This window comes from Rhinolophus sinicus, chromosome 12, assembly GCF_057876585.1.
Source record: "Rhinolophus sinicus isolate RSI-liver-muscle chromosome 12, RSI-T2T, whole genome shotgun sequence".
Classification (NCBI taxonomy): domain Eukaryota; kingdom Metazoa; phylum Chordata; class Mammalia; order Chiroptera; family Rhinolophidae; genus Rhinolophus; species Rhinolophus sinicus.
The window spans coordinates 18,201,161-18,228,474 of record NC_142512.1 but is presented as its reverse complement, the minus strand read 5'-3'; the positions used below and the strand labels follow the sequence as shown (position 1 = coordinate 18,228,474).

General features: G+C 37.1%; 1 protein-coding gene across 1 annotated transcript in view; it reads right to left on the bottom strand.

The window, feature by feature from the left end:
• Positions 1 to 27,314, bottom strand: part of METTL16 (methyltransferase 16, RNA N6-adenosine) — a 70,502-nt gene that overhangs the window by 32,120 nt on the left and 11,068 nt on the right. Inside the window, exons 3-5 of the mRNA XM_019755521.3 lie at positions 10,279 to 10,478; positions 6,065 to 6,205; positions 4,276 to 4,391 (exon numbers count right to left, since the gene is read on the bottom strand). Coding sequence (XP_019611080.3) covers positions 4,276 to 4,391; positions 6,065 to 6,205; positions 10,279 to 10,478 — 457 coding nt within the window. The remainder of the gene's footprint in view (positions 1 to 4,275; positions 4,392 to 6,064; positions 6,206 to 10,278; positions 10,479 to 27,314) is intronic.

Sequence of the window (27,314 nt, the reverse complement as noted above, 5' to 3'; positions counted from 1 at the left end):
TAAATAAGAATGCTTAGACGTAATGCTAGATTTAGGATTTAAAAATCACATAATCATTGCAATATTACATTTTAAACAACTGCCTTCCCAGAGTCTTTTACCTTCCAAGTGTGTTTGTGGTAAAACATACAAAAATTTTACCTTTTTATAGTAGCCAATTCTGAAACTTTTTCTTTATGTTTTGTCTTGGTATCATGCACAGAAAATATTCCACCCAAAGATTTATATAATTATTTACTTATGTTTTCTTCTAGTACTTTCATGGTTTTACTTTTTAATTTAAATATTTAATCCAGTCTTAACTCACACCATATGAAAAAAATAACTCAAATGGATCAAGATCTAAATATAAAAGCTAAAACTATAAAACTCTTAGAAGAAAACATAGGAGTAAATTCTCATGACCTTAGATTAGACAATAGTTTCCTAAATATGACACCAAAAGCATAAGCAACAAAAGAACAAATAAATCAGACTGCCTCAAAATTAAAAACTTTTGAGTTACTCTCAACAACAAAAAACAAACAACCCAATTGAAAAATGGGCAGAGGACTTGAAGAGACATTTCTCCAAAGAGGACATACAAATGGCAAATAGACATATGAAAAAATGCTCAACATCACTAATCATCAGAGAAATACAAATCAAAACCACAATGAGATATCACCTCACTCCAGAATGGCGATCATCAACAAGACAAATAGTAACAAATGTTGGAGAGGCTGTGGAGAAAAAGGAACCCTCATACACTGTTGGTGGGAATGCAGACTGGTGCAGCCGTTATGAAAGGCAGTGTGGAGGTTCCTCAAAAAATTACGAATAGAATTGTCATATGACCCAGCAATCCCTCTCCTGGGTATCTACCCCAAAAATCTGAAAACATTTAGAGATAAAGACACGTGTGCTTCAATGTTCATTGCAGCTTTGTTTACGGTGGCCAAGACATGGAAACAACCAAAATATCCTTCGATAGATGAATGGATGAAGAAGTTGTAGTATATATACACAATGGAATACTATTCGGTGGTAAGAAAAGATGATATAGGAACATTTGTGACAACATGGATGGATCTTGAGAGTGTAATGCTGAGCGAAATAAGTCAGACAGAAAAAGCAGAGAACCATCTGATTTCACTGATATGTGGTATATAAACCAAAAGCAACAAAAGAACAAGACAAATGAGAAACAGAAACTCATAGACACAGACAATGGTTTGGTGGTTGCCAGAGGGTAAGGGGGGTGGGGGGTGGGGGGTGGGAGATGAGGGTAAGGGGGATCGAATATATGGTGATGGAAGGAGAACTGACTCTGGGTGATGAACACACAATGGGATTTATAGATGATGTAATACAGAATTGTACACCTGAAATCTATGTAATTTTACTAACAATTGTCACCCCAATAAATTTAATTAAAAAAAAAACAAAACAAAAAAACTTTTGAGTTACAAAGGATACCATCAAGAACATGAAAAGACAACCCAGAGAATGAGAGAAAATGTTTGCAAATAATATATCTAATAAGGGACTTGTTTCTAGAATACACAAAAGATTCTTACAACAATGATAAAAAGAAAAATAACCCAATTTTTAAATGGGCAAAGGATCTGAATAGGCATTTCTCCAAAGAAGATATGCAAATGGCCAATAAGCACATGAAAAGATTTTCACATCATTAGCCATCAGAGAAATGCATATCAAACCTACAGAGAGATACCACTTCCTACCCACTAGGATGGCTATAACCAGGACGACAGGTAATAACAGGTGTTGACAAGGATGTGGAGAAACTGGAAACTTCATATGAATACACTGCTGGTGGAGGAAGGACAAATGGTACAGCCACTTTGGAAAACAGTCTGGCAGTCCCTTAACTGAACACTGAGTTATCATATGACCCAGTAACTCCACTCGAAAGTATACATTAAAAGAAGTGAGGGGGCCGGCCTGGTGGCTCAGTCGGTTAGAGCTCCATGCTCCTAATTCCGAAGGCTGCCGGTTCGATTCCCACATGGGCCAGTGGGCTCTCAACCACAAGGTTGCCAGTTCAACTCCACTGAGTCCTGCAAAGGATGGTGGGCAGTGCCCCCTGCAACTAAGATTGAACACGACACCTTGAGCTGAGCTGCCGCTGAGCTCCGGGATGGCTCAGTTGGTTGGAGCGCATGCTCTCAACCACAAGGTTGCCGGTTCAATTCCTCAAGTCCCGCGAGGGATGGTGGTCTGCGCCCCCTGCAACTAGCAACTAGCAACGGCAACTGGACCTGGAGCAGAGCTGCGCTCTCCACAACTAAGACTGAAAGGACAACAACTTGACTTGGAAAAAAGTCCTGTTCCCCTTCCCCAATAAAATCTTAAAAAAAAAAAAGTTTTAAAAAAATAAATAAATAAAAGAAGTGAGAACAGGTCCAAACACTTGAATGCTCACAGCAACATCTTCATAATAGCTAAAAAGTGAAAACAACCCAAATGTCCATCAACTAATGAATGGATAAGTAAAATGTAACTATTTCCATATAATAGAAAATTATTTGGAAATAAAAAGAAACGAAGTACTGATAAGATGGTACAATATGGATGAACCTTGAAAATACACTATACTTAGTGAAAGAAGTCAGTCACAATAGAACATGTATTATAGGATTCCATTTATATGAAATGTCCAAAACAGGCAAACCCATAGAAGCAGAAAGTAGATTCGTGGTTCCCTAGGACTAACGGGACTATAGAGAAATTAAGAGTAACTGCTCATAGGTATGTGGGTATGGGCTGTTTTTTCTTGGGGAGGCGGGCAGGTGAGGAAAATGTCTAAAATTGTGGTGGTGGCTGCACAACTCTGTGAATATACTAAAAATAATTCCACCTTTTAAGTGGATGAATTGTATGGTATGTGAATTATATCTCAATAAAGCTGTTATAAAAAGATATTTAGTTCTAATGCTAGTAATATTGTATTTCTTCATCTGGATGCTGGCTCCACAGGAGTGTTCACTTTGGAAAATCCAGTTTATACTTATGGCATGTGTACTTTTGTATGTTGTATCTCAACATTGCACAAAAGAAAAGGAAAAAAAACACTCCAAGATGTGACTGTTTTAGTTCTTACAATTTATCTGCATTGAAGGCTAAAATTTAGATTTCTTAAATCTTGCTTCACTTTATGTTCCAATCTAGAATGTTGGTATTACTAATAAATTTCTGTCCCACTCTCTCCTCCCCCCTCAAAAAAATTTAATCCATCTGGAATTAATTTTGTTATGAGATATACAAATGGTACATTTAGGGTATCTGAGGGATTCTAAAAACAATTTATTCTTTCAAAGCTTTAAGCATACCATGTTTCCCCGAAAATAAGACCTAGCCGGACCATCAGCTCTAATGCGTCTTTTGGAGCAAAAATTAATATAAGACCCGGTATTGTTATGTTATGTTATATAATATAAGACCCGGTCTTATATTAAAATAAGACCGGGTCTTATAATAATTTTTGCTCCAAAAGACGCGTTAGGCTGATGGTCCGGCTAGGTCTTATTTTCGGGGAAACATGGTACACACCCCACTTCCCTCTGATTAATATTACTCACTTTCTATTAATAGGGAATTACCTACACAAAGGAAAACCTGGGTTAAATCAATATTTTATTTTAATGAGTTTTTTAATAGGTTCATTGTTTTTATCCAATGTATATTTCTTTCCATATTTATAAGCAAATATATTTTTCATTTGAAGTTGGAAAGACTAAATCGGACATTTGTTTACTATCAAATGATAGATGGCAGTAAAAACAGTGACCTTCCTCCCTAAGCCAATAAGCCCAATGCAGAAGTAGACTGTGACCTAAGTTGGTCCAATCAGAGGAAACCCAAATATTTAATGGTTTGAGGAAGAAAAGAGCGCTCTCCTCACCCTCTCCCCCTCCCCAAATATTACTCTGGCACATGTAAACCAGCCTGAGAACAAAAACAACCAAGGGCCAGGTCAGAGCCAAGAGAAACCTGGAAAAAAAAAAAAAAAGCAGCCTCAGCTTTGAACTACTATGAACTCCTTGATCAAATTGTTCCTGAAGTCTACACTATTGCTGGATTTCTCAGATACGTAAGCCAATAAACTTTCTGGTTAAGTTAATCTGAATTGGGTTTTCAGGTGCTTGATACCAAAAGCATCCTAACTCATACAGCTTCCAATATAAAAGCTGCTCTTTGCTCTTATTTTTGCAAACAATGTGAAATTAAGTAAATATTCTTTAATTTACTTTAAAGCAGAAGATATTTTACCTTGGCTTCCAACTGATTGGCAAAAAAGGGAGGGTTGCACATGCAAAAGTCATAGATTATCTCAGATTCTTCTTTAAGAGCATCCATCAGTAGCGTCTTCTGTGGTACTTTTACCACTAGGAGAAAAAATAGAATTGTTAACTAGTATTAATGCTGTGGTAGTTTTCAAATATGTCTAAATTCTTTGACACTAGTCCCCTCAAAAAGTGGAGTTTAATGTCCCTCTCTTTAAGTACAGGCTGCACTCACTGACTGCTTTATAGGATAGAATGTGACGAATGTGACAGGGTATAACTTCGGAGGCTAGGTCATAAGAAGCAATATGGCTTCCTCCTTGTCGTATCTCTTGAATTACTTGCTCTAGGAGAAGCCAGCTGCCATGCTGTAAAGGACGGTCAAGTAACCCTGAGAACAGATTCACATGGCAATAAATTAAGGCTTCCCGCCAATAGGCACTTAGGGGAGCTATCTGGGAAGCACATCTTTACCCCCAGTCAATTCTTCAGATGATGGCAACCTTATGAAAGACTGACCCAGCACCACCCAGCTAGGCCATGCTCAAATTCCTGACCCACTGAAACTATTAGATAATAAATGTTTATTGTTTAAAGCTGCTAGATTTTTGAGTAATTTGTAATACAGGAATGATAACTAAAAAAAAACAAAACACCGCATTAACAATTTTAGTATCTCTCCTTATAATGATATGCTTGACACTAGTAAGAAAAGCCTATTTCTTCCATAAAGAAATATGAAGTCTCTTTAATAATTTAAAAAACCCCAGCCATTTATATATAAAATAAGCATAAAAATACATAGTAACTGATCATTAAGGGGATTTGATTATTTGTAGCACAATTCCAAGTACTGAAATAAAAAAGGTGGTAAAGTTTAATCAACAACAGTAAGTAGGGTTTTCTTCCTTTTAAAAGTGACTAGGTTACTTCATATAGAGTTGATTCTCATTATTTGCAGTACTTGAACATATATTTACTTATGTTCTATAAAGTCATCTCAATCACGGAATTACTGAATACTGAACCACTGGCTCCAAGGAGAAATACAGGGCTAGGTAACTGTGAGCCTCTGGTCCAACATTTTCATCAACCAATCAATACATAAACTTATTTTATATGTGTTTCTGTTTAAAGACACCTTATTTAATATACATTGCTGATTCATTAACATCGAACTCACGGTCAACAATACTCTAACTCAGGTCTGAATGAAGTTTATCTAACACACGCATTTTCTCTGTAAGGCACATCACAGCCTTCCCGTACTTAGGAACAGAAGATAGCACTTAAGCACTATGTTTAGGGACCATTTGAAACAGCAAAATCACCAAGAAAAGGCACAAAAGTGCAAAAAAAAACCACAAAAGGCACTAAATAGACCATGAAAAGGACACTTGTTTACAGCATAAAAGCTGAAACAAGAAGGCAGGGTGCTGGCTTGTTCATCTTCAGCTGGGAACATGCATGGTGGCTGACTGCATGTGTCTGTGGATGACCACAAAAGTGCCACGAGGACTGATCTGGGGGTTAAAAATCAATAACCCCAAGTAGGCAATTTCACAAATACAGAATCCATGGATCAACTCTTATTTACTCTATTTCTTTCTGAATTAATTCTGATAACAAAACAGCAAACTCAATTACAATGTACCAGATTTTTTAAAAAATTACCCAAGTTTGTATATTAAAGCAAAAGATAATGAGATGTGTTAAATTAGAAAGACAGGTTAATAAGCAAAGCTTGAAAGGGATATTAATTCTGTAGAGCTAACCTTTTATAAGATCAGATAAGTTATTCTGTTCCACATTTTTCTTTGCATAGTTGAAGCACATATCGTCTACTTCTGTTGCAAGGAAATACCAGCCATTTAAGGTACTTCCAAGTAAAGGATAGATGCAGGAGGCCCCAGTACCTAGTAAAATGAAAATTCAAAACATATTGCACACACCTAAGGGAGAGGTGAGAATAATAAGCAAAAACACCATTCTTCTCTTAGAATTCTTATCGCTTTAACAATTTAAATCACAAGCTGGTACCCGATTATATACATACTGTGGCTTCTGTGTTCTCTAGTCTTTTCATATGTTTTAGTCTTACCTCCTAATTAGATTCAAACTTCCTAGAGGATATAAATCTTGCTGTCCTCTTTTTTTGTATGTTGTATATAAAATGAAGTATGCATAATTGACTGGTGATCAAGGGATAATACATGACTGATTAACTGAAAATTGTCAAAACAATTTTGCTTTATGATATTTGTTAAAACACAACAGTGATATTGTAAAGTAGATCAATATGCATCCAGTCTCCAAAAGCAAAAAAAAATACACAAGGTACAAAATTTTTATATTATAAAAATATAATAAAAACCACCCAATTCCCAATATATCCGTAAGCTGTTACTTGAAGGAAACCAGAAATAAGATTTTTTTAAACTAAAGAGAGAATTCATTTCTTAGATGTAGAGACATGGAAAGACATTTGATCCAGATGTAAAACATCAACCGTTGGCTTGACCCACCATAGTTTCAAGGATTAAGAAGCAAATGTTCCAGGCAAAAACTACTCTTTGACAACTAGGGTTTGGTCCTAAACTTGTATGTAGAACCCCTCACCATGGACTGAACTACATATTAACCATAAATATTGCTTTTACGATCATTGACTAATCTTGGTCAATAAGATCTTAAAAAGCATATTCAAGAGAAGAAAAGCCAGTTTCTCCCAAAGGCCTACAGAAGTCAGCCCATACCAGCCACTCCAGGTCTGCTTTCTTCTAACCCAGAGGAAACCCAGACTCATCTAACTGCTTCCTCATGCAGTATTCTGAACAGGCTAGTAAAAGACGTGACAACTGATGGCCAGAACATTTAAACTCTTTGACAGTCACAGAGATTGCTACACTTTCTATCATGCTTACCTAATAGCACCCGGGCCCTGATGCTACTGGACAAACACCTCCCCGGGGATGTGTGAGGGTGGTGGAGGAACGGGGTGGCTCCTGCCAGAGGCCACAGTTACTTAGCCCCTGCCAGCCATTCTGGTAAACCACCGTCATTCAGAAAAAGGAAATTTAAGTAGCAATTTCAGCTCCGTAGGGAAAAAATTCCAGACCAGATCTCAGGCCCTTGATTTTCACATAACTGCCTCTCTCTTCATATTTCAATGTAATTTAAAAGAAAAAAGAAAAAAAATACGCTTTCCTCTAGTTGCCCAACGATCAGGTAACTCCAAGGTAATAAACGCAGATAAGATTCTGTTTTCCGCCAAAAAAATCAAGTTTCTCAATTCTTAAGACCAAAAGACTTGCATTCTAACATCCCAATCCCCTCAGAAAGCCGAATGATATTTTTAAATGGATAATAATCCTTTTAATGATAAATAAAATTGGAACGTGTATAATCATAGAATTAGAGCAAACTGATGGAGTCTGGGGGAAGAATTTCTATAAAACACTAATTAGAATGAATGTGATTTTAGCACCAGTGCCCTTACAAAGAACTAAAATCCATTAACCTCCTATATCCCCAAGTGTTATTTTAGAAGGTTTGGGGCATAATTAAAATAAATTAGTACCAAATAGGCTCTCAAGCTTTTTAAGTTTTCTGTATATCCCATCAGCCAATCTTCTGCCATGAACATGAAAGGGCTGAAGTTTCTGTTGAACCCCTTTATTTTTACATAATGCTTAGGTCATACGGAGTGTTTGCAATTTTGAATGTTGAAAGAATGATGTATTTACCTGGCAACATTCAAGAAAGTATTTATTAGATACCTACTATGTACCAGAAATTTTGCTAGGCCTTTGGATATTATGGTAAGTAAAAAAGTAACAGGCTTGGGGTGACCGGTTAGATCAGTTGGTTAGATCATGGTGCTGATAACACCAAGGTTGCCGGTTCGATCCCCACATGGGCCACTGTGAGTTGCTCCCTCCTTAAAAGAGTTAACTATGCCATTGTAGCATGAAAGCAATATGTAACCAATGACCATGGCTGTTTCCCAGTAAAAAATTGGAAAAAAAAAGTAACAGGCTCTGTACTTTGCAATCTAGTGGTAGACAAAGACATTAATCAATCAGACAAGTGAATATATAGTTAGAAACTAAAAAAAAAAAAAAAAAAGAAAAGAAAAAAGAAAAGAAAGCCACAAAGGAAGAAACATGGTTTTCTAAAGCTCATAATCAAGGAACTTGTCTTATGTTAAAAGGTCAGAGAAGGCTTTCCTGAGAAAATAAAGCTTGAGTAAACAACTACAATATTAATGCGAATAAGGTGAAGGTGGGGAAGTTCTACACAGAGGAAACAATATGTACAAAGGCCCAGGGGTCATGGTGCCTTAACAGCAGAACTAAAGAAAAGTGCAGAAAACAAGGAAGACAAGCACATAAGATGAGGCTTAGCAAGGCCTAGGGAAGAGGGCAGGGATCAGACGATAGAAATCCTCACAGGCCAAGTCAAGGTTTTGGGTGCTTATAATGGGAAGCTATGAAAGTGTTAAAGATATGATCAGATATGGGTTGAGACAACTTTCTGGAGAATGGAATGGAGAGGCAACAGAGTGGGTGAGAAGAGAGTAGTTGAGAAGCTGTTTTCCAGTCCAGGAGAGAGAATGGTGACTGGGAAGGTGGCAGTGGAGATGAAGAGAAGTAGAGAATTTAAGAAATATTTAAGAGAGAAAATCAACAGGAAAAGGTGATAGACATTCTCAGTGAGAACGAGAAGTAAATATCAAGGATGACAGGGTGGATTGTGGTGGAGTCACTGAAATAAGGAACAAAGGAAGAGGACCAAGGTTAGGAAGAAAGAACATGAGTCTGGTTTTGGACATGGCAAAGTCTGAGATGTTTTTGAGATGTTCAAGTTTCACATATATATGGGACTAGAGCTCAAGAAAAGTAAGCTGAGTTGGAGAAATATATAAATTTGTAGGTTATTTGTATGGAAGTGGAAAATAAAGTCATACATGTGGATCAAATTGCCTAGCAGTAGGGTGCTGAATAAGAAAAGGGCTAAAGACTGACCTCTAAGGATCTGCAATAGCTAATGGCCAGATACAGGAAAGTGAGCCCGGAGGAGGAAGAATGACTAGAAATGAAAGAGCAAAACCAGAAGAGTCTGGTGTCATGGAAGCCAATGGAAAAGGGTGCATAAAGGAGAAAGGAGCGGTCGATAAATGCTGCTGAAAAGGTCCTGTATGCAGAGGACTGAAAATACATGTACATGTTAAAGTTAAACTTTTACTACTAATAGGAAATTGTGTTTCCTATTAACTATACTTTATTTAGAAATAGGGTCACAGAGTTTTTAATTCAATTTTTCTCACAAAAGACTGGTAAAGGCCACAGGATTAAAATTAAAAATTAAACCGTATCAAATGAAAACATTGGCTATAACAAACATTTATAATTTGCAAAACATACGCTGGCTTCATTTCCTTCTGTATATCCACTTACTCTCTTAAATGAATCAAATGGGACCATCTTCTCTATTGTAGTTTACAATTAAGAGGACATCTTATTTTTAACTCAATGACTTTTTTCCCCTCCCTTTAATTTTGGATTAAATACCCTCTATGAATAATCATCTAAGAGGTCACTGAAAGTATTCAGGCCCACATGATCTTTTATTAAATAGCCATCCCTACAAAATCCCAATATGGGCACTACATGACTACCACCAAATAATTCAGAGTAAAAATGATACCCAGTAGATACGGACAGCAACATGGTGATCTGAAAAGCTAAGAAAACAAGAGCCTCACTTTTGTTCTGCCTCTCTCACCCCTTTGCTCCCTGTTTGGTGCTGACAATCCCTTCTCAAGAGAAATCAATAACAGAAAAGCCCAGGTGTAGCAAATAATACCTGTAGCCAGCTTCTTTCACACAGCAAATACCCAGAAGAGAATTTTACAAAAGAATTTGACATTGCAAAGTGTGTGAAACTTATGTTTAGCCCCCTAAAAAAAGAATTTAAAAACATATACCTATGTCAATTCCTCTTCGGAGAGTACTTTTGTCAGAGTCCTGATGACCAATCAGATCTTCTACCCAATGAATATAGTTGAGTCTCAAGGGAACTGTGGGAATTAGTCTCTCCAATGGAATATCAATAGAAAGTCCAAAATCTTCCTTTAGGAGAGTACAAGTCAGAGCTCTGACTGCTTCAGGGTCTTTAAAATTAAGACTGAGGGGTGGAAAAAAGTAAAGCCAATTAGTAAGGTTCGCTATGCTGTACAAGTTCTATGGCAGCCAGTCAATACCAAACACCCATTTGAATTTCCTAGGAGACCACACGTAAATAGCTGTGTAGAATATGCAACACAGTGGCATATGCACAGAGGTATCCAACACACGTACAGTATATGACACGCAGTGTATATTCCCACCCAAGACACTGCCTTTTCATACATGAGAAGCATAGAGGACAAGCGTGCCTCCATTCCAATCCCTGCCTGATTGTCTCCTTACTTAGTTATGTGACAGCACAAGCTGAGCACTGTTTCTTCAGCTGTAAAATGGGAAGACTGGTGCCTACATCATAGCGCTGCTACGAGATAATCTGTGAAAAGCACTTAGCAGAGTAATGACCAGTACACAGTAACTATTTTAGAATGATGGCCATTTTTACTATTATCAATTAACATGATTTGACATTAGCATTCTTTGAAAATCAAACTTATAAGTGGAAAGAAAGCAGAAAAAAATGTTTAATAATGAAAACAGGATATGATACTTAAATATAACAAATATTACAGACATCAAATTTAAAATGTGACTACTTTTAGCAGCTACATTGAGGTATATTTACATACTATAAAACTCAACTAAAGTATACAATTCAACAGTTTTTAGTATATCCACAGAGTTGTGCAACCATCACCACATCCAATTTCAGAACATGTCCATCACCCCAAAAAAGAAAGCCATGCCCATTTGGAAGTCATTCCTTGCTTCTACCCTCAGCTCCAGGCAATTACTAGTGTACTGTCTCTATAGATTTGCCTTTTGTGAACACTTCATATAAATGGAATCATAAAATGTGTATTCTTTTTGTCTGGATTCTTTCACTTAGCCCAGTGTTTATGAGGTTCATCCATGATGCAGCATGTATCCGTATTTCATTCCTTTTTATGGCCAAGTAATATTCCATTGTATGGATATTACTGGATATTTGTGGTTTGTTTATCCATTCACAACCTGATGGTCTTCTGAATTGTTTCTACTTTTTGGCTACCATGAACAACACTGCTATAAATATTCATATATAAGTCTTCATATGAATGTGTTTTCATTTCTCTTGGGTAGATACCTAGGAATGGACCACATAGGATATTTAAGTTTAACTTTTTAAGAAACGTGTGCCAATGTAACTATTCTGATGTTCAAATGCTACTAAAGTGAAAATCTTAAAAAGAAAACCAACAGATCATATTTATAAATAGGGCAATGAAAAGAGAGCAGAAAACTAGTAGATGGGACTGAACTATGAAAGGTAAAAAGAGCTTTAAAACTAGTATCTGCTCAGAATTCTGGCCTAAAATTGTATGGTCAGACAACTGGCTATCCTCAAACAACTTCTTTTCTGTTCCATTCTTGGTCATCAAATGCCCAATCATTTTGAAAAGCTCAATACACAATGCTTGAGTGCCAAGATAGAAGGAGGAATGCTCTAGCCACCTGGTTACCATGGAAACTTCAGGTAGTACCATGGACCCAAGCGCCTCCATCACCCACAGCTAAAATGTTCTAGTATGGGAGTTCAGAAACTTGGACTCTAATTTTGGTTCTGCAATCAACTAGCCATGAACTTAGTCACTTCAGTTCTTAAGTATCACTTTCTTCAACTGTAAAATTAAGGGATTGGACACAATAATCTAAGGGTCATTCCAGGTAAAATTTTATGACTCTATGAAGAATATTATGAACCTGTGCTATGGTAGTCATTTAAATACTTATAGAGCGAATTATGGAGACATGGAACAATGGAAACAGTTACTGAAGACAGATATAATAACCAAACAACAGTAAACATTTCAATAACCCTTCTCTCTGACCTCATAAAAAATTGTTCTTCTGCTACATAAACATACAGTAACACTATTAAATACATATGAAAGAATATACAATCAGTGGTTGTTACATGTTACTCTTTAAAAAAATATTTAGAAAAACACAACTTTAATTGGTAGCCAAGTAAAAGAACTTGTGAAAAGAGGGATAATGTGCAGGATTTGAGTTCAGGAATATAGATTTGTTTGTTATCTATATAAAAATCGCATTCCATACTTGAATATAACTGTTTCTTGTGACCTTTAAGAATGCTTCAGGGAACGAACAAACAAAACAGAAACGAACTCACAGATACAGAGAACAGACTGATGGTTGCAAGATTGGAGGGGGATTGGGGAGCTGGGTGAAAAAGGAATTAAGAAGTACAAATTGGTAGTTACAACATAGTCATGGAGATATAGGGTACAGCCCTTACATATATTTGAATGAAGAATGCTAGGGTAAAGCGTGGGCAATGTACGCAGGCAATAATATTATAATAACTATGTATGGTGCCAGGTGGGTACTAGACTTATTGGGGGGATTGCTCGCTTTGTAAATTATATAAATGTCTAACAACTATGCCATACACTTGTAACTAATATAACATAATATTGAATGTCAACTGTATTGAAAAATAAAAATTAATTTTTAAAAAAAGTGCTTCAAGGCACGAATTTATGCAGGAAAAAATGGAAGAGATTAAGAACAAAACTTGAATATAATCTACAGAAAACAGAAAGAAAATAGCTACAATGGAATCTTAAGAGATACAGTAAGAGCCTAGAAGCAGTGACACTGCCATAGCAATGAGCATACCTAGTGTTCCAGAACTTGGTTTCCAAATACCACTCCCCACTGAATGGAACTGGAGCTCCAGGTCTGAAAGGGCTCCCACTAGCCAAACCTGGGACAAGCTGAATGAAGAATGCTAGCAAGGGATTATAGACCATAGAATAAGTCCTTGAGTCCATACTTACATAAATAGATAAACACAGGGAGAAAGGACAGCTCTTACTTACAGTGGAATGACAACAAATTAGAAGTAATGAAGGAGTTAGACATGGCAATTACCATGCTAGTAATTGTCTCAATTAAGAATCACCAATGGATGCTAAAACGAGTAGGTAAAAGTTTCATGAGAAATAGAATACTACATAGTCTCAAAGCATTGCCCCACAAAGTATCAATTACAAATATTAACTCTACAATGAAGAAATCTGATGGATACCACCTAACCAAGTGATTGAAGTTAACACCACTGATCATGGGACAAACTGAAATCATATGCTTCAATGAGACATTGAGAAGGACAAGAGGACAAAGACAACAAGACTTTAAAAAGCATGCAAAATGAAATAGAATTCAAGAATGAGATGGTGGTGATGATTATACAATCTTGTCAATATACCTAAAAAGCACTGAATTATATAATTCAAAAGGGTGAATTTTATAGTATGTGAGCTATATAAACAAATGAAATGAAAATGAACAAGAAGTTTTTAAAAATTAGAGAAAAAGTAATAAATAGGGGAGAGGTAGATAATGGAGACCTCCTCATACACATAATTGGTGTTGCTGAATAAGAGAACCAGAGGAGGAAGTAGCACAAAGAAACATTCAAAGATATGATTCAAGATAATTTTCCAAAAACAAAAGATTCACTATGTCCCTAGAAAAACTGATAAAAAATTAGCAACACCAACACATACCCTAGAAAAGTTACTAGACTTCAAGGATTAAGAGAAAAAATCTTTTAGATATCTAGGCAAAAAAGTAAAATCAGCTATTGGGGGCCGGGGAGGGGGGGTAGCAGAGCAAAGGAGGCTGGCTTCAGACTTCCACATAACATTATTTAATAGAAGAAGACAAAAGAACACTGATTGCAAAGCTCTTTGGGGGGAAAAGAACATTACTCTGTTATTCAACAATTTTATACTCAACCAAATTATACTTCAAGTATAATAACAGATAAATATTTTTGAGCATACAAGAACTCAAGAAACATGGTGCCCACGACCCTTTTGTGAAAAAGTTCCTAACAGAAAAAGTTCAACCAATCAAGACAAATGAAGAAACTATGGCACAAGGACTATCCGTGAACACTGAAACTGTTTTAACCCGAGAGCTAATATTAAAACACCTGCGAACTGTGGCTACATGATAGAATGCAAATGTTTGTAAACCATTTAATGTACACATAGCTAAAATCCAGGAGGGGAAATGGGAAAGGAAAACGTAATTTAGTATGTTATTTCCTCATCTTTCACACATGGGGCCAAAGATTTTTTTCTAAAGTTGATAAATTAAGTAGCAGAGATATAAGCATATATTGAAAAATACAAACACTAGGGCCGGCCCGGTGGCTCAGGCGGTTAGAGCTCCATGCTCCTAACTCCGAAGCCTGCCAGTTAGATTCCCACATGGGTGGGCTCTCAACCACAAGGTTGCCAGTTCAATTCCTGGAGTCCCACAAGGGATGGTGGGCTCTGCCCCCTATAACTAAGATTGAACATGGCACCTTGAGCTGAGCTGTCGCTGAGCTCCCGGATGGCTCAGTTGGTTGGAGTGTGTCCTCTCAACCACAAGGTTGCCGGTTTGACTCCCGCAAGGGATGGTGGGCTGCACCCCCTGCAACTAGCAACGGCAACTGGACCTGGAGCTGAGCTGCGCCCTCCACAACTAAGATTGAAAGGACAACAACTTGACTTGGGGGAGAAAAAAAAACCACACCAAAAAAAAAAAAAAAAAAAAAAAAAAAAAAATATATATATATACACTAGAAAAATTAGGAAAAATAATATAATCAAATAAAATCATGCGGTAAAGAAAAGGAAGATACAAACCAGATCACGCAGTGTAAAGAAAAAAAAGCAATCAAAACACAGTATAAAACAAATGTGAAATAAATACATGTAAATAGTAAACTGTTATTGTAAGCCACAGAGTAAATCATAACCAAAACCAACCATAATAAAGTATGCTATAAACAAAAACTATGTCTAAAACAAAGTGATCCAGATCCAAGATGGTGGAGTACATAAACGCTGTGCTTGCCTCTCTCGTGAACACATCAAAATTACAACTAAATTGTAGAACAGTCAACATAGAGAACCATCTGAAGTCCAGATGAACAGAAGTCCTACAACTAAGGATATAAAGAAGAAGCCATGTTGAGGCAGATGACAGAAATGATGCTCAGGAGAGTAGCTTAAGAGACCTAATAAAAGAGCCGCCAGACACCCACTATGGTCTCCTCAAGTACCTGTGCCAGATCTTGACAAAAGTAGCCAAGTACCATGTGCAGAATCGCATGAATGTCCACAATCTTGCCACTGTATTTGGACTCAATTGCTTTGAAATAAACCTGTCTGGTGACTTACATGGAAGAAGTAAAGTGTGCCATCCGGGCTTGAAGGCATGAAAGAACAAGACCTCTGCAACATGATAATGGCTCAAATACTAGAAAATTATAATACCCTGTTTGAAGTAGAGTATACAGAAAATGATAACCAGGTGTGAAAACTGTGAGGCTCATCATAGTAAAAGAAGCCAGTTGTAAGAACTCCTTGCCCATCCTTCTAACAAAGACTTAGATAGAGACATGCAAAAACCATCTCCAAAAACCAAGATACCACAGTCCAGGAGTGAGGGGTTGATTCGGGCCCACAGGGTACCACAACCAGAGCTACCTGATGGTGTTCCTCAGGTCAGCCTGTGACTAAGAAAACCCTGCCGGGATGCCATGCAATCAGCAGGGAACGCTAGGGGGGCCAAACTGGTATCCAGGTTGGCATATTTCCTTCGTTTACACATTACATATTGCATTGTCTGCTCACATATGTAGGTATGTTTGTATGTATCTATCACTGGGGTCAATAGAATTCAGAACAGTAAAACTATTTAAAATTTAAAAAAAAAGTGATCCACACATTGAAAATTAAAGCTTATGCAAAAGTATACCAGTCAACTTTAAATAAAAAAGAAATAGCAGTCATGATCCTGTATGGAAAAATAATAATAACAATAATAATAATAATAATAATAATAATAAAGCATTACATGAGATAAAAAAGAAACTGCAGGAATGGTTAAAAATGCAAAATGCTGGAACAAAGTTAGGAGAATAACAATGCCAAAGGTAACTGACTTTATACTTAGCTGGGAATTGGTGACCTTTTAAAGACCAGTTTCTATAAAACAGTAGAAGTGTATGTTTATTGTACAAATATATGCTAGCAATGAAAAGTCTCACTAAAATACACTGTCTATTTAAAGGGGTGTTGATAAAAGAGTTAATCCATGGGCAAGCAACCAGAACACATTTCTGCTTCACTCAGTGGCAGAGCAATTGCCTCAATTAATTTTCACACTAAAAAAAACAACAGTCGCACTACCTTTGTATTTCTTCCTCAATTAAAAGCAGTACAAACTCAGGTTCAACAAGATAAATAATGTACAGCAATGAAAAGGTACGAAATCTATTAAAAACTTTATTTTTAATTCTAACAAGAATATTATATTTTTATTCCCGTGAAATCAGTCAAGCATGTGAAAAAGATGGGCCACTTCCATTTCTTCAGTGAAACAGCAATGAGAGTTCATTTTTACACATGGAAAGAAGTTCACATCTGAGTATGATACTAAGGCATTCAAAGAAATTCACAGTCTTTATTCTATAATAGTCCAATCTATTTCTAAATTTCATTGCTAAGCACACAAAAGAACTACATCCCAATATGTCTATGTTCAAAGCCTTAAAATCTGAAACGTAAAATTTCAGGATTTTTCTATCAAAGGAACTAGATACCTTATAAAATAAACTTGAACATTATTACCTAAGACCAGTACATATTGACATAATTACTGTCCTACAACTTCTGAATGTCATTTTGCACTGGCATTTTAAATAAAATTTGTGAAAATCAGGGATTGTGAACTCAAATATTTACAAAGTGCTACTCAAAATGCCAGGCCCTGACAAGACATGGAGCTTGGGCTGGAATGTGAATCAACACATTGAAGAAAGTCATGCAACCAGAATGTCTGCTGAAGTAAACGTGTGGTGTAAGGTCTTTCTCTGGAGAGTAACAAAGAGTTTGTGGCCGAGCAGACAATTCAGCGACCACTTTCAGCAGCACTATGCCAGGTGACACCAGATGACACGAATGACCATCTCAAAGGGTATGGCCACCACTCCGTTCTAGGTAATTAATGCCAAGTGGGTTTACCCGCCCAGTTTTGCCAAATTTCTAAAATTCTCAAGTGAACCAGCCACCCATAATTTTATATGAAATTTCCCCGATTCCTAAAAATCTACGTGGGTAATAAACAACTGCAAGCCTTATACAACTCAGAGGCTGACAAGTTGTACCCTCTATTGTAAATAGTAGAATTTTTTTAAAGTTGGGGCATTTGGCCACTTCACACTTTTACAGATGAAGTATAAAAATGTTTCATTCTCTTTGTGTACTACTTTGTCCAACGGAGTTCTATGGAATAGGTTAGAATTTTTAAGAAGTGAGAGCTAGCATTCATTCCTTTATTCATTCAACATACTTGTTATATGTCAGCTATGTGCCAGGCATTGTGTAAAATGCTGGCGATATTGCAGAAAGCAAACAGACACAACCTCACCTTTCATGAAGCTGACCGTCTGGTAGAGCAGGTATTAACTCAAGAATCACTCAGACACATGTAAAATGATCACTGTGATAAATACTGCAAAAGGTAGGTAAATACAAGGTGCTATGAAACCTATGTAATAAGTGAACTGCCTTAGGAAAGTCCGAAAAGGCTTCCCTGAGGAGGCAACTGAGCTAAGAACTGAGAGTAGAATAACAATTAACATAGAAAAACTAGGGGAAAGGAACATGGCATTCCAGGGTCTCAGGTAAAAAGAACTGCAGGTACAAAGACCCTGAGGCAGGAGAGAACTTACGGGAAAGTCCAGGTACTGACAGCCAGCCAAAGAGTCTGCAATGCAGAGGGCAAGGTTCAAGATGCATAGTTCAAGACGAGGCTGGAGAGGAAGATAGGGGCCAGATTACGTAAGGCCTTATAATTAGGGTAACTATATAAATTTATCATCTAATCCAGGACTCTTTCAAAAGTGAAAGTAAAAGCTATTATAACCACACCAGATAATTATAATCTATGTAAGGTTTTAGGTCTGGTATGGAATAAGGAAGGACTAGCCTGGAAGCAGAGATGCTAATTAGAAAACAATTGTTGTATTTGAGTTAAGAGGCTGGATAAAGGTGGCAGTAACAAAGGTAGGGATACGTGAAAGGGATTAAGAGCTATTTAGGAGGGAAAATTTACAAGATGTGGTGATGGACTGATATGTGAGGGAGGGAGGACGCGTTCACCGTCACAGACGTCTCCTATGCGTCTGTATTGTTCAACAGGATAGGCAGTGCCAGCCACTGAAAGTGGGAACTCTGGCAGAGAACCATTTTTGAGGGGCAATATCATAACTCTGAGCTGTATCTGAGACACCTAAGCAGAGATATGAAGTAAGCAGTGATCTCTAGATACAGATCTCAGAAAACTGGGCTGGAGAAATAGACATGTAAGTGACGTGCAAACCAACAAGTGAGGCCCTGGCATAGAAGAGAGTGCTTCAGGAGAAAATACACAGTGAAAAGAAAAGAGGTGAACATTAAGCCCTGAAGCAGCCTTTAGTGGTTGTAAACATGATCATTACAGAGGAAGTTACAAGGAGACAGAAAGGGTGGAAGAAGGAAAACTAGAAGAGTGTGGTGCAGTGCCAAGGAAGCCCAGGGAAGAGGCTGCCCCTGAGGGAGAAGCGTGAGCAGAGTGACCTGTTTCTCAGGAGCCAACTGAAGAACCGAAACTGGACTTAGTGACATGAGATCACTGGAGACCTTTTCAAAAGCTGCTTTGGTCGTGGTAGAATTAGAAACTACCCTGGAATGAGCTAAAGATTAAGGATGTTGTGACAAAAAGGAAGATAGTAAATACAAACAATTCTTTAAGATGTTGAATTGTATAAGAAGAGAAGTGAGGCCATGAAAGTGACAGGGTTGATGGAGTGGTTTTACTAATTTTTTAATGGAAGACTTAAACATGTTTCGAAATCAATGGGAAATCACAAAGGCCACATATTATGATTCCATTTATACGAAATGTCCAAAACATGTAGACATGTAGACAGAAAGCAGATTGGTGGTTTCCAGAGTCTAAAGAGAGAGGAGTGGGGAGTGACTGCTAAATGGGTACCCAGTTTATTTTGGGGTGATGAAAATGTTCTGGAATTAGATAGTGGTTGTGAACATACAACTGTATACTTCAAAATAGTGATTTTATGGTATGTGAGTTATATATCTCAATTTTTTAAAAAGTCAAAGGGAAGAACCTAGTTGACAAAGAGGGATTAAATATTTAAGAGAAGGAATAGTGGACTGTGTCAAGTTCCTGACATGAGGGGAGGGTATGAGATCCAAAGCACAGATCGACTATTTAATTCAATTCAAATACAATAACAATCGTAATAATAATTAATAATAATTGGTTGTTGAACAGAACCAAAAGCCAAACCCATGGACTTCTGTTGTATTTTCCACCAACTTATTCCTCCCCATGACAGAGTTTAAGAATTTGTAAAAAAACAGTAACACCTCCATGGGTCAAATAAGCAACTCGATAGTAATGCACAAAAGCAAAGATCCTGGAACAGTGGAAATGATCATTACCAATAACCCTAAATTAACTAAATAACCCCAAATCCTACCTGCAAAATAGTAAGAAACTACCCATGCAGATCCCTGTCCTAAAGAAAAAATAACGAGAGAAAACCTGGTCATCCAAACACCTCTTTACCCTTTCCAAGTACAGTTAAGAGTATAGCAATTTTCTAGCACAGCCCAGGGACTTACCCTAACTTCAGTGAAACTTAAAAAAAAAAAAAAGAATCCAACAGTCAGGGAAACAGCTAAATAAAGTTTTATATTACAAAAAAATTAGGAATGACCTAAAAGAAACAAGAGAGTTGGCTGAATACATCCACACGAGAACACTCTGCAGTCATTAAAAGTTGTAAGACTAAAAAAAAAAGAAGGTTGTAAGACTGGGTTGACCCACATATTCTTACATGAAGAGCGTTCCTTGATCCTTGATATATTAAAAAAAAACACCACAAAACTGTAAGTTTGAGTAAAAGCATATACATATATTATGATCACATTCTGGTAAAAATAAAACAAAAACAAAGCAAAAGATTGTGCGTGTATACATGCATAGAAAAGGTCTGGAAAGGTAAAAACCACCTGTAGATGTGGAAATGCACGGGTGGAGAGTAAGAATGGAGATTTTCACTCTCCTTATATTTTTGTATTATCTGAATACATTTTATATAATATCACCTTCATAACAGTGTTTTGTAACTACATGGAAAATGCTTATACTATAATGTCAAGGGGATAAAAATAAGTCCTATGTTGTATCTGTATCAAAATTACAACTACAAAAGTTACTATATAAGTACAAAGGCTTTACAAAGTAATTTGATCTTTTGGGGTGGGAGAACTGTGACTTTTTCCTTTTACATACACAACTTTACCGTTATAAATGTACTTAGAAAAGCTATATTTCTGTTATTCTCCCATTAACGGCTCTATATTGTCTGCATAATAAAAAACAATTCCTTTTTCAAAAAAGGAAAACATGTTCTTGGTTCTAGAGTACTTGTTTCTGTTGGAGATCAAACTGGGACAGTTCCCACGGTAACAGTAATCACCAAAAAATAATACTGCAGTTTGGGCATTAATTACATAGCGTCATGAAACATTTGGTGCAAGAGAAACAGCAACATAATTCATGTTTTTTCTTAGTGCCTTCAGAGTTCTTTATAGAAATAGTTCTGCTTTTCAAAAAAGAAAATATATATATACACATATATATATTCACTTTGATGGACCACTGCATACAATTTATTAATAAGGAACTACATCTTAATCACCAAAAAGTACAAGACATCAAGTAGAGGCTGGTCTAATTGAAGAAAATAAGCTGAAAATTCAACAAAGAGTTGATAGATTCTGTTAGCAAAATGAGTGTTCATTTTCTTATGTCTAAGAAAATACAGACACTACTACTCTGAGGGTTGGAAATCTTTTTGTAGGACAAAGTCTAGTCATCCGACTTTACTAGTTAAATATCTAGGTCACTTCAGCACCCTGGGACATTAAAAAATCCTGAACACAGGCACGATCTCCTTTTACTCTCCTTTCTGAGATCACAGGGACTAAAATTAGCTCTCACGTGGAAATTAGCAATTTATTCCATCAGTCTTTGTTGTTTGTTTAACACATCCGGCTTCACAAAATAGACTATTGTCAACAGGCTCATATCAGATTTCCCCAGAATGACCCTGCTCTGCTGCTGCTGAATACAGCATTACCATCATAGATGGCATTCGGAAGGACACATCTGTGGCCCATGGTTAAAATAGCCAGCATTCTAACACTGCAGAGGCTGACCCTGATGGAACAACAAAGGCTGAAGCCTCCCAGCTTTACTCCAACATGGGTTTCTAGTCAGATCTTCACTGAATTGCTAAAAATGGTACAGTCACAGGTGTGACAAAGCCCTTCAATGCTGGGTCTTTGGTGTAAAAACAAATCAGTTGAGTGTCACACTCTATTCAAACTCAACTGACAGGGTTCAGGTAAATGGCAGAATGTCCCCATGGGGCTGGTAACTGTAAAAAGCACAAACGAAAATCTAATTGCAGTGGTCAGATATAATTATAACAAGTAGTGACAGGCACAGGGAAGAAAAACAGAGAGAAATGACACCAGCAACCCTCTTCAATTACACCAGGCATCATAACAATGAGAAAACCTATCATTTACTGTCCACACGTTGCCAGCGACTGCATGCATTAGTGCTAGACTGTATGACAACCATCCACAGTATGGCATTTATCCCTCTTTTTTAAAAAAGGAGGAAATTCAGTTTTAGTACAGCTAAGAAAATTATCGAAAGCCTCACAGCTGGTCAATGGCACCCTCAAGACTGGTCTTAAGGATGACTCACTCAGAAGTGCCCCCTCTTTCCATGCCACACCCCACTACCCTTAAGAGTTGAGCAAACAAACGACACGGTCAGTCCCTCTCAGAGCTGATGTGTTGTCTGATAGTCCTTTCCCGTCCTTTAGCTGGGTTTATATCTGGGCCATTCTTTTTCATACATCTCATGGAGTGAAATAAAAAGCCATTATAATAATAAAGCACATTCTATCAATGCAGACGATCATCAACGTCTCCTACCTGAGTAAGTAGAAATGGGATAACGTCTACGAGCAGCTAGGTCATTTACACTAAAAAAAAGTCCATCTCCCCTCTCCTACATCTATCACAGATCCCTCCTAAATATGCTATAGGGCCAACTAATAAATAAGTTCACGCTGCTCCCTTCTTTAAAGAAGAGGAGGGTCTCCTCAAGCTTGCCTTAACTCTCTTCCCATCCCTTCACAGACAAGCTTTTTTCCTTTGAAAAACATTTAAAAATTACTTTTTAATTTATTCCAAAAACAACCACTTTGAACATCAAAGCTCATAACCTTTTAGTCCCTTTCCATGCACAGCATACCAGTGCTGAAATTTTGGTTTCAGTCTGAAACAAAATTATCATGTTTTATAATCTGCAACATCAATCAATAGGCTACGTGGTATTCCACTGTACAGGACTTCATTCTAAGAACCCACAGTACTGGATTCTGTAAGTATGCTTTTTAGAACTTTCAAGGTTGCAATTCTACCAGCATTTTACCAGTCTGACTACATCATTGCCATGGATATTGTAATATTTCACCTTTGCTAATTTGGTCCACTTTCCCCCCTCTCTTGTGAATTACCTGTTTTTATCCTTTACGCTATCTATTAAGGCTTCTTTCCTTTTTCTTATTGTCTTATAAGAGTTCTTTACATAAAGGAAGCTAATACTTTATCATATACTGTAAATATTTATATTGTTTCATCACCTTTTAATTTTAGTTATTTCCTGATATGTATAAGTTTTTACATCCTATGTACTAATTAAATCCACCTTTTCTTTTATGAATTCTACTCTTGGAGTATGCTTAGAAAGACCATTACTACACCTAAAGTTATATAGTCATTCACTCACATTTTTTTTCACGTACTTAAAAAAAATAAATATATTGAAATAATTAAACCATCAGGAATTTCTCTGTATGACTTAAAGAGAATCTAATGCACGCTCCCGATGGCTGTCCCAACTGCATTTATTTAAAATAAACTACTGAAAAAAATTCAATTACTGTCTGTCTCACCCCTAATGACCTGAAATGCTACCCTTATTCTACACTATAGTCTTTACATGGTGGGGTGGTTTCTTACATTGGAGTCAAGTTCCAACGTAAGCAGATAAAGTGAAAATCCAGTATGGTGAAAATGACACTGCAAAATCTCTTTTGTCATACATAGCACTGTGAGATATTCACATTTTGAGAAACACACAGGAGTCGAGACTGATTAAGGAAGGAAGAAATACCCTGCCCACTCTGCACTCCCTCTGGGAGGTACCCTGTGGAATAGAATGACAGGCAGCAATCATCCCACAATTTAATGTGCACATGCGATGGTTTCTGCTGTTTAGACTTAAGTGTGTTTCCGAATGCCACTCTGCATGGGAAAACTGATAGCCCATTCTTACTCCAACACTACTATACTAATATTTTAATTACTCTGTCTTCACAATATATGTAAATATCCTCTGGGAAAGCTTACACACTTACACCTCTCCATCATCCATTACTCTTTTATAACATTTGCTCTGAACATCTTTTCTTTGTACTTTCGAAACATTATGTCACTTTTTCTCCCAAAAAACACTTACAGGGATTTTTACTGGGAGAAGAATCAACATTTTAACCATATTGAATCTCCCCATTCAGAAACACAGCATCTCCCTAGATTTGTTCATGTCTTCCCCGGGCCCCAGGGTAACTTTGTTGTTTCACCCCCACAGATCTTTACATATTTTTTGCCAAGTTTCTGCCTATTTCTCTTTGCTATTGTGGATGGAATCTTTTATTGCAACTACATTTTTCAACTAGTTTTTGGAAAACTATCAATTTTTGTTGTATTTATTTTTATGTCTTATATTTTTAAAATATTTAAATGCACATTTTATTCAGTAACCTTGTTTATTTAATTTTTTTAGACGATTCTCAAATGATTTTCAGGTAGACAATAATTAAGTCATCTGTAAAATATCATAATTTTCTTTTTCTTTCTAATATTTATAATTTAATAAATAAGGAAAGCAGTAGACTGAGCCAGAGAGCGTTCTGGCTAAGTCACTTCATTGGGTTATAAGCCTGTGCAAGTTATTTGGAAAAAAAAAAAAAAGTGTATTTTGTAGGTTAAAAAGTTCTAAATACATCATTAAATCAAATGTATTGACTACATTACTTAGATCCTCTATCAGCAGTACTTAAGCTTTTGGGGGGTCAATGACCCTTTTAAAAGTGGAGTTCTAAATTATAGGTTAAAGTTTTGAACACTATCTCCTTAAGAAAAAGAATACATAAAAGGTATTTTTATCTAATTTGTCTTTGAAGTATTCAGGATCCTCTGAAAGTCCCTAAAGGCCATTGCTCTCTGTTTATTTTTGGTTGCCAGTATTAACCAAATACTCTTTGGTATTAACCAAAATAACTGTTTTTAGTATTAACCAAGAGACTGGTGAACAGTTAACAGTATTTCTAACCAAGTATTGCTACCTGGTTAGAAATACAAAGGAAAATGTCTCCGAATTATATCAAAGACTTTTTAAAAGGTATTTGTTATATTTTTCAAAATGTGAAAAGTCTTCATTTTTATTTACTTTGTGTGTGTGTGTGTGTGTGTGTGTGTGTGTGTGTTTCCAGGACCCATCAGCTCCAAGTCAAGTAGTTGTTTCAGTCTAGTTGTGGAGGGCGCAGCCCACAGTGGCCCATGTGGGGATCGAACCGGCAACCTTGTTGTTAAAGAGCACCGCGCTCTAACCAGCTGAGCTAACCGCCTGCCCAAAAAGTCATTTTTAAATTTTCACTGAAAGGTACTTATCAATATAAACAAGCAGCTTTTCCAACTTGATGCTTTTTTGCCTTCTATTTAACTTTTTCTGATTTGAAGGGAACTCTCACTTGCCTAGTATTTTTGCCCATCCCTTTTTCATTTATCTGTGATTTTGTTGTAGGTATGCCACATGTAAATGGCAAATAGATTTTATGGAGGAATTATTCTCATGTATTCAACAACTATTTATTGAATGTCTATTACTTGCCAGACATCTTTAACTCATTCAGAAATATTGCAATAACAGATATGTTTGGTCAGCTCTGAGTGATTTTTAAAAAAAAATATAAATCTTAAAAATCTCAACCATCTTAAAAATTCTCCTCTCGTTCTTCAATGTCTGAGCAATCAAGTCCATTCCATGTCCATGCTATGAAAGGCTCTTTGTGACCTGTTCTGCTTTCTTTTCAGTCTTATCTTCTTTTAGTCCCCGACCTGCTATCCTAAATCCACTTCAGCCCCATCTACATGCAGTTCTCCAAACTTCCCATGCCGTTCACAAAATTCTATTTTCTATACTTGGAATACTTCCCCTGCTTCTATTCACCCTTCAATATTCAGTTCAAAGACCCAGGGCCTTCATTAACACCACCCCCATATCACTGCGGTGTCCCTCTTCAGACTTTTACTTTCAATGGCCTACAAAATACTCCACTTCAATATCCCACAGACTTCTCAGATTCCATATGCCCCAAGTTGAAAATCATCTCCCCCAAACCAGCTCATTCCCCCTTGGTCCCTCCTTCAGTAAATCCCACAACCCTCTATTCTTGCTCTTGCTAAGTTGGAATCCCAAACACCACACTTGGCTCAGACTTCTTAATTTCTACGCTGTCCTGATAAACCCATGAATTTCTCTTACATTCACCCGGTGACCTCTCTCCCTACTGCCTCTACCTAGTCCTGCCACCAGTACAGAGCTAATCTGCATGATTGAAATCATTCCCTGCTTACTTCCCTAACCTCGTCTTAATTCCCCCTGCAATCCATCCTCCACAATGCCCCTAGAATACATCTGTCTAAACACAATTCTGACCACGTTATTCCCCTGCTTGAACAATTTAGTGGGTAAGGGAGATGGGTAACTCTGAGTACACAAGAACTCTCTGCACCAAGTCCTTAAGATAAATTCTAACTCCTTACTGGGCCTTACAAAGTGCGGCGACCATCATCCTCTCCAGCCCCATCTCCTGGTGTCTGTCTATGGCATCCTTGCGCTCAACTCTTCCAGTTCCCCTACTACTCTGCTCTTTGTACATGCTACTGTGTTTCCCCCAAAACAAGACCTACCCCCAAAATAAGCCCCAGTTACGATTGTCAGCCAGACGGACACATTTAGTACGTTATTATGATGTTCCAGAAGATGACACGACTATATTTGAATAAATGTAGATTTTGTACATGAAAAAAATAAGAAACCCCTGAAAATAAGCCCTAATGTGTCTTGTGGAGCAAAAATTAATATAAGACCCGGTCTCATTTTTGGGGAAATATGGTGTAAGACCCAGTCTCATTTTTGGGGAAACACAGTGTAAGACCTGGCCTCATTTTCAGGGAAACACGGTGCTCCCTCTGCCCCTCTGCCTGCAACACTCGTCTTTCTACCTGGCTAACTCCTACTCGTTCTTCAGAACACAACCAAGACACGCTTCTGTTTCAAATGATTCTCTAAATCCCAAAGTCGGGGTCAGATCTCCCTTCTACGCGAGGCCACTGCACACCCCACCAATTTGGCCACATTGAGAAATATCGGTTTCAGAAATACCAAATAAGGTTAACTGCTTGTTTATTTGTCCACTTCCCCTACTAGGGTGGTAAGCTCCAAATATGGCAGTGACTATGCTTTTCTTCTATTTCTT